Raw genomic sequence first — 7,977 nt, 5'->3', positions numbered from 1 at the left:
TGCCGCCGCCGCCGCTGCTGCTGCCGGGCGCGTCTGAAGGGGCCGCGCACGGCGGCGAACCGGCCTCAGGGCCTACCTCTACGCCGCTGCTGCCTGGCACAGAAGACGGCGTGCCGCGCTCCTCCGCCCCCGAACCGCTGGCGGCAGCACCCTGCGCCTCCCGCTCCCTGGCGCGCCGCGGCTGCCGCCGCCGCGAGGGCGGAGAGCCCCCCTGCGCGTCCACGGCCGCCGCGCGCCCAAACTCCTGGCCGCCGCCGCTCCCGCTGCTCCCGCCGTGCGCGCCCCGTCCTGACGTGCCCGCCGCGGCGCCTGCCGCATGAGGGGCAGGCGGCCCAGCAGCAGCGCGCCGCTCAGCATGCGCCCGCGCCGCCCCGCCACACTGCAGCGCACCACCAGCGATCCGTCCAGCCCCCCTCGCGGCCCGCATTACTACAGCACGCACACCACACCCAGCCGCCCTTCGTCCCAATGCCAACCGGCCCGCCCAACAGGCCGCCGCCCCAGGGGCATCCCGCGTCCCGCTCACCCAACCGCCGCAGCGCGCCCAGCACCGTCTCCCCGGCCATCAGCAGCTCAGCTATCCGCCGCTTGTGCGCCGCCACCGCCCCCGCGCCCAGCGCCGCGGCGCCGTCCGCGTCGGCCTCGCGCGCGGCGGCGGCGGCGGCCTTGGCGCGCAGGCGGCGCAGGAGCGCGTCGTCTAACTCAACAGGGCCGGCCTTTTTGGGGGAGGGGGGAGGAGGGTGCCGGGGGGTGGTTAGTGGGTAAGGGCTGGACTAGCGCTGGTCAGAAGGCACAGCCTGGTCGCTGTTGACGCTGGCACTGCGAACCGCGGGCAATGCAGGTGGGGGGCCGGGCGAGTGGGCTACGGAGGCGGGAGGGAGGGGAAGTGATGTCAGCTGACGCATGCAGGGGGAACGGGTGGATTCACATGGGGTGAATAGGGACGGACCAAGACGGATGAGCGTGAAGGATTGGGTGAGGTGGGATCGGGCGGGTGCCTCTCACCCCCAGGCTCTCCAGCCACGCGTCATCGGGCACGTCGCGGCGGTACTGGATGTAGTTACCCTGCGGGTGACACGGCGGGTGGGGTGGCTGGGGTGACACGGAGCACGGCGCAGGGGGGTTCCTGCGAAAGCCCCCCAGGAATTTCAACAAACGACAAACATTGATCTGGGGATGCGCCGGCAGGGCATGTTTCGAACAGCAGCACGAGGCGAAAAGAGGCGCAGGCGGTGGCATCAGTGGAGACACCCGGCCGCCGCGGCGCCCGAGGCTCGAGGCGCGGCGCATAGCGGGGCACGGCGCCGCTTGGTCCCCCTGTTCTGCGCCCCGGCGGTCGCGCTGCCGGGAGGGAGGGGCGCGCCGCACCTCTGCATCGAAGTAGCCCTCCTCGCGCTCGCGCTTCAGGTGGAAGGGCTCGATGGGGATGCCGGCATCATTGTACAGCTGGGTGGAGGGGTGCGTGTGGTGGGGGCCAAGTGAGTGTGCGTGCGTGTGTGAGTGCGTGTGTGTGTGTGTGTGTGTGTGTGTGTGTGTGTGTGTGTGTGTGTGTGTGCGCGTGCGTGTGCGTGTTCGCATTGGTCCGAGAACGTGGCAAGTGAGCCACGCCTCAGCAAGGGGGCTCCGCTCCAAAGCAGGCGCCGCAGAGCGGTTGCCTGCATCACGTGTGGGGACCTGTGGTGTCCGCCTCAGCTAGAGCGAAGGGCGCGGCAGCACACAGGCGGGACAGCGGGCGCCGCGCCGCACCTCCTCTGGGCTGTCGTACGCCTCCTCTGCCGCCTCTATGTCCTCCATCACGCTCTTGTCCTCGGCCTCACGCATGCCCAGCGCCGCGCTGGCCTCACCGCCGCAGCGCTGGGGCCGCTCGCCTGGGAGCGGGGCGGGGGGGGGGGGGGCAGCATGTTATTCCTGAGCTGATTTGGCATGGGCCACGCGCACCGCAATGGTGGTGCGCGCCGAGTGTTGGGGGGTGGGCCGAGCGCCTGATTGCCCACAGCTCCACAGCTGAGCTCAACTGGGGCCGCCAAGGTAAGGCGCACATCGGAGCGCACCTTCGCCGTCGCCCTCTGGTGCCTCGCCTTCGTTATCGCGGCTCTCGACATGCACCACGTCATGCTCCTCAGCAAAGCGTACTTTCTTTCGCCTGGGCTCTGTAGCGTCCTCCATGCCTCAGGATCTCGCCTAGCGACCGGCTGAGCTTGGAGTGAACTGTATAGGTTATGAAGACAAGTTATTCTCCGTTTCAGAAGGTCATAGACACATTTACGCCCCTCGGCCAGCTGCTGGAAGCTGATCTTTGCTGAGGTACGTCCGGATCCGTATCGCTTGAGAAATATCAATCCAAAGCTAACGATGATACGATCTCAGCTCGAGCAGAACGAAGGCGCGCTGACCCTGGTGCAGAGGCACTCGTCACCCGCTCTGCTGGCAGTGGTCGGTGCGGTGCCGCCTGAGCCGCTGCATTTGCCGCAGGATGCTTCATCCGCTATCGTGACACAGCTGTTGAGCAAGCGCAGTGCTTCCATACGAAGACACCTCTGTGCTCATAGCCCTGGTACATGGATTGGGCGGGCTGTTTGTACAGGCTGTTCATACAACAGCCACAAGCCGTCAACTTTACTGCCAGACTGTCAGTGCCCAGTGTCAACGGGCCTGTGCCCAGTGTTGTAGGGTGGCTTCTCCAAAGGCATCCAAAACAGGGTGTGTTGTGCAGCCCTGTCCCCTCCCTGCTTGATGGAACAGGCGGCCCCCACTGAACGCCTGGTGTGGCGTCATTGCTTCTCGCAGCTTTGCGGGGATATCTTCCGTGCAGCGTTTGCCGTGCGGCGATTGTCCCGCTTGCGAAGACAGACTGGTCGCATGCGCTCAAGACAACAACCCAAGCGGCGCTAGACTACGGTGTAAAAATGCATGCCAACATCACGCGCGCCACACGCCGCCCTTTGCATCCAGAAGTGAACACCAGGGGTCAGGCCCATCCGCAGCGTGCATTCTATTTCATCATGACAAGTCGAGAGAGGTAGAGTGTGTCCACGCAGCCATCGGCTTGTGTTGATTTGCACCTGACAAATCCCTACCTAGGAATTATTTGCAAGTATAGCTTCAGAGGTATCTTAATCTTGATCGGACCATCTCACGGCAGGGGCAGGCTGCGGCACATCCGGACACGAGGGACCCCAGGCCTCCCACGCAGTTGTGCAGACAATGAGCTGTTTGGTAGAGGTCATGACATGCGATTGTCACCAATGCTGGTCAAGCTTATTGCTGATCCAGCCTAAGTGTTCCGGCATCAACGCTGCACACGGCCAGCCCGCTCGGAGGCCTCAACCGGCTGCGCGACACGCGCACGCACACACGTGCGTGTGCACGCGCGCGCGCACGCACGCACGCACGCATGCACGCACACACTCTAGATGGAGGCTACTGAGAGCCGCTTCTGTGCTGGCCCTGGGCAACAGCGTGGCGCCTGCGAGGGTCTTAGGGCTCTTCCGTGGCTGCGGACCACCACGGAGCAGCTGCTGCCCCACAGCAGCCTTGTCATCGCTGCGACCTCAGGCGCCGTGGCCGCATAAGCAAATTAATAGTGGGGGGGCGATCCGTCTCGGTTGAGCTGTGTCTGGCTTTGGGCTTGAGTGGTTTGCCAGCGCACCCGCAAAGCGGGCGCCTGGCCTTAGTGAGCGCTAATACGGCTTTTGGCCTGGCCGCGTGGATGAATTGCCCAATGGAGTTTCTGTGCTGAGAGCTTACGCGGCCTGCAACTGACGCAACACGCGTGCGGACAAGGGGTAAGGGCTGCTTTTGCAGGGTCACGTAGCTGGAGTGCTTGTGGGTTTGCCGTGGCTGCCCATGGTGTTACAACTGTGAAGCTGTTAGTGTACAGTGCAGACAAGTCGTAATGCAAACGGGGTGCTTCGGGGGGCCAAGGTGCACGGCGATTGATGCTGATTGGGCAGCACTTATTTCATTGCAAGGGCGCCGGGGGGTGAGCGCTTTGTGGGGGGCACAGTTGCAAATGATGAATGAGGTGAGAACAGACAATCCCCTACCCAACTGCAGCTTTGAACTGCGGTTGTTTGCCTGCGGCAGCTGCAAGGGTTGGGCGCTTTGCGCGGCAGTGGCGGGTGAGTAATCTTTTTGGGGGCCGGCCGGCCACCAGAGTCGGCACTCACCTGTGGGTGGGTGGCCGGCCGGCCCAACAAGTGCTGGCCCCCCCTGGCCCCTGGCAGGGGTCGCAGGGCGGCTCACCCACCTTTGACCCTTGAGTCGTAGCCCGTAGTCCTCCCCCTCCTCCTTCACGCCGCGGCGCTAGCGCCGGCCCCGCCGCCCTTGGACCGCGTCCGCGCGGAGACGGGCTGCGCCGCCTCCGCCCGCGCGCGAAGCTGGCGGCGCGTCCGCGCCGCGACCGGCTCCGGCGCGGCGCGAGGCGCCCGCGGCGCGCGGGTCTTGGGGCGACCCGCGGCTGCCACAGCGGCGCCACCAATTGGAGGCCGGCCCGCCGAGAGGCCGGCGCCGACGCCGCCGATGCCGCCGCCGACGCTGCTGTTGCCGCCGCCGCCGATACTGCCGCCGCCGATGCCGCCGCTGCTGTTGCCGCCGCCGCTGCCGCTGCCGCCCTCATTGCTGCCGCTGCCGCTGTCGTCGCCGCCGCCGCTGTCGCTGCCGCTGCCGCTGCTAGCGGCGGCAAAGACATCGCCGCCGATCCAGCAGCAGCAGCCCTCGGCGCCGAACCTGGCAAAGGTGAAGTCAAAGGCGGGCCAACCCTCGGCGCCGCTCCCGGCGCTGGCGCCCGGCGCGGCGCTGATGGCCACCTGCTCGTCCGCCACGGCGGCGCAGGCGCCACCGGCTGTGGGGGCCGGGAACACCTCCAGGTCCAGGGGGGCGCCCATGAAGAGGGACAGGGAGCCGCCGCCGACCACGCTGCCCAGGCCGCTGGGGCCCGCCGCCGCCGCAAAGCTGAAGGGCTCCTCGGGCGCCTGCCGCCAGGCGTTGAAGGGCGCCTCGCCGGCGGCGGCGAAGAAGGCGTCGATTTCGTCGGCAAACGCGGCGTCGTACGCGCCGGGCGCGGCGCTGATGCTGTCCTGCTCGTCCACCACGACGGGGCAGTCGGGCTGCGGCGCGGGGGCGCCGCCGGCACCGCCGGCGCCGTCGTTGCTGCCGCAGTCAAAGGGGATTGGCCCCAGCAGCAGGCCGCCGTCGTCGTAGCACAGCTCGTCGTCACTGAAGCCGGCGCTCAGCAGCCGCGCGCGGTGGCGCTCGTTGAAGTAGGCTAGGTCCTCCTTGCTGCTGAAGTCGCCGCCGCCGCTGGGGCCGCCGGGTGTGTCGGCGATGCCGCAGGAGGGCACCTGCGGGGAGAGCCGTGCAAACCAGGACCTGGGCAGCGGCAGCGAGGGCTCGTCGGTGGAGTCGGCGCTGCTGCTGCTGCTGCTGCTGGCACCAAACAGGTCTTTGGAGCTCATGGTGCAGTTATCATCAAAGCAGCTGCTGCCAGAGGCCACGGAGGCCTCGCAGGGGGTGATCGGGTCCCGCAGTGCATCGTGGGCGTCAAAGCAGGGGGTGCCGGTGGCATAGTGGCGAAAGCCACTGTTGTTGAAGAGATCGCAGAGGGCCATGATGGTGGCGAACTCGATCGTAGGGGACCAGCGTCGTGTTGCCACGCGATGATCTTGTTGGGTTGCAGGTTGACTGCTTGCGGGAGGCTTTGGGTCCTTCCAGGTAAACTGAAAGTGAACGATGTTATGGAGGGGGTGCGCTAAATAGGGCCGGGGCGGGATCTGAGCGGTCTCATTGCGGTTTGACCAAAACTCGAACTCTCAGATCGGGGGTGTTCGCGTCTTCGTGGGCTGCTGAAAGCTAATAAAGCACTCTTCAGGGTTGAGGGGTCACCGTCGAGGATTGTTGGGCTCTGGATGATCTGGGCGCAGCGGCTGACGTGGCGCGTCGCTGCGGGCGGTGGCGCGCAGGCGTACAAATCACCCGTGTGTTTGGTATCCTCAGTGTACGGTACCATTGGGTACATCTGTGAACATGCGGTATCGCTGCACACCCCTGCTGTGTGCAATCACAATCGCCACCGACTGTGCCGTAGAGCAGACTGCTTTGTGCTTTCGTGGTCCGTCTTGCACCCGCGCTGCATTCCCTGTGCCTTGCTGCTCGCTGTGAACCTATGGAGAAAACTGTGCAAGTTTAAAATTTGCAGCACACTTAAACCACACACACTGCCTGTCAAACCCTAACCAGGCGCTTGCCGTTGTGGACGCCGGGCACAAAATAGCTCAAGAGAGGTTGAACCCCAGCTGTTTGCCTTTGTAAGGTTTGAGGAAGGTTAAGGCTGCAGCCAGCTGCCTGCGTCAAGTGTGCCAGTGACGTGGCCTTCCTCATAGCCAGCACATTACCCTGACCGCCCTGCCAGGCCTCAGCAGGGCTGCCGCAGCGGCTCATCAGTGCCTTCTGACGGCTGGCATGCTTGCCCAGGGGGTCGCACACCCTGGCATTTACAAGTGCGGGTATCCTACCAAGCCGGCGCCAAGTCACACCCAACCGATCCTGCTCGCTTGGTGGTGCAAGGCCTCGCCCACCCACTCCGGTCGGCAAGCAGCAGCACCTTTGTCGCGTGCAGTGCAACGCTGACTGCTGCACCGTCATTGACCTTTGTGCCCTGCTGACATTCCTTTGTACAGGCTCCGCCTGCGTTGCACGTGACAATTTACTGCCTGCAGCGAATTCACAGAAACCGGCTCTTGCAGGGGCAAGCAACAGCGCACAATTTGCGCGTGCAAGAAAAAAGGGAGCGGGGACCAGGTCGCGGCTGGGCATTGCGCAGCGGCTCATAGACGCCGGGCGCCATAACAGCCGCACAATCGCCGCGGTTTCGACCAACGACACCACAAATCGAGGAGCCCAGCAACCGCATGTCTCCAGCCGCGGCCAGCTCTCGACAATCCAACAGCAGCACATGATAAGTTCAGCCCCACAGGGCGCGTTGATGTTGTTTGAGCGCAGGGCACACCCCATGCAGCGGGGAGATGGGACCGAAGGGTGCGGTACATGCCGGTGTTGCTGACGCGTACCGCCCCAGGAAGCGGGCGCTGTGCAGTAGATGTGTGCGGCAGAGACTGAGATCCCTCCAAACGCACTGGCCGAAAACAAACGTAGCAGATCCGCTATGAGATGCGACTGAGGAGGCGGGGCCACGCGGCGACAGAGGGCGGGCGGCGTGCATGACAGAATGGCGCTGCCGGGCGGTGAGGTACAGTGTTTCGCCTTGCGTTGCATGCGCAGGGGCGGTGCGCGCGCGCATGCTTCTGCAGCAGCAGCACCCCTGCACCTGGCCTGCGGATGCAAACAGAGACGTGCCACGACATGCAAACGGGGGAACTCACGTGCAGCTGGGGTCCAAAATCAACCAAACCCTCCTCGTTCCCATTCGAAAGGGCTCAAACCACAAACCTTGCTGGAGACTACAAAAGACAAACCCAAACCCAAACCCAGCTTTCAACGGCCCAACTTGAGCGGAAGGGTCGTGCAGAGGCGTGTGCCCATTCAAGGCCCGACCACGGCAGCGGCAGATGCCGGCTATTGGCACCCCGCCGCAACGGCCGCCGCTTCGCAGTACCATACTCACAACACGGAACACAGGAGAACGAGAAATCCTCAATGGAGCTATCGGTGGCGCTGGAAACAGCCCGTGGGCGCCGCACGCCCGTGGGAGCCACCCGGTCACACCGCGGGGACCACTGGGCCGACGCAGAATCAGGCGCCCGTTCTTGCAGGAAAGTGCACTCCCGACGGCTCCGCCCTACTGCTCTACCAAAACCTTGCTGCCGCCGTCGCCGCCGCCCGCCGCCAGCAGCCCGCCCGCGACCCCGCCCAGCTGCGGCGCGGGCGCTGCGTCGTGCCCATCCTGCGGCGCCTCGAGCGGCGGGAGCGCGGCGAGCGCCGCGGCAGCGGCCGCGGCCACAGCGCTGCTCGATGCGCCGG

General features: G+C 65.6%; 2 protein-coding genes across 2 annotated transcripts; both read right to left on the bottom strand.

Annotated features, from left to right (window-relative positions):
• Nucleotides 1-350: 350 nt before the first annotated feature.
• Nucleotides 351-2,166, bottom strand: MNEG_8896 (CD2 antigen cytoplasmic tail-binding protein 2; the record flags this gene model as incomplete). Its single annotated transcript, XM_014042634.1, has 6 exons — nucleotides 351-379; nucleotides 527-716; nucleotides 1,006-1,065; nucleotides 1,369-1,446; nucleotides 1,747-1,868; nucleotides 2,052-2,166. The coding sequence occupies 6 exons, from the start codon at nucleotides 2,164-2,166 to the stop codon at nucleotides 351-353; spliced, it is 594 nt and encodes a 197-aa protein (XP_013898088.1).
• Nucleotides 2,167-4,292: 2,126 nt separating this feature from the next.
• Nucleotides 4,293-5,609, bottom strand: MNEG_8895 (hypothetical protein; the record flags this gene model as incomplete). Its single annotated transcript, XM_014042633.1, has 1 exon — nucleotides 4,293-5,609. One exon carries the CDS (start codon nucleotides 5,607-5,609, stop codon nucleotides 4,293-4,295), a length of 1,317 nt encoding a protein of 438 aa, XP_013898087.1.
• Nucleotides 5,610-7,977: the final 2,368 nt, after the last annotated feature.

Source organism: Monoraphidium neglectum, assembly GCF_000611645.1.
Source record: "Monoraphidium neglectum strain SAG 48.87 unplaced genomic scaffold scaffold01748, whole genome shotgun sequence".
Classification (NCBI taxonomy): domain Eukaryota; kingdom Viridiplantae; phylum Chlorophyta; class Chlorophyceae; order Sphaeropleales; family Selenastraceae; genus Monoraphidium; species Monoraphidium neglectum.
Note: the sequence above shows the minus strand (reverse complement) of the source record. Positions and strands in the feature narration are given on the sequence as shown.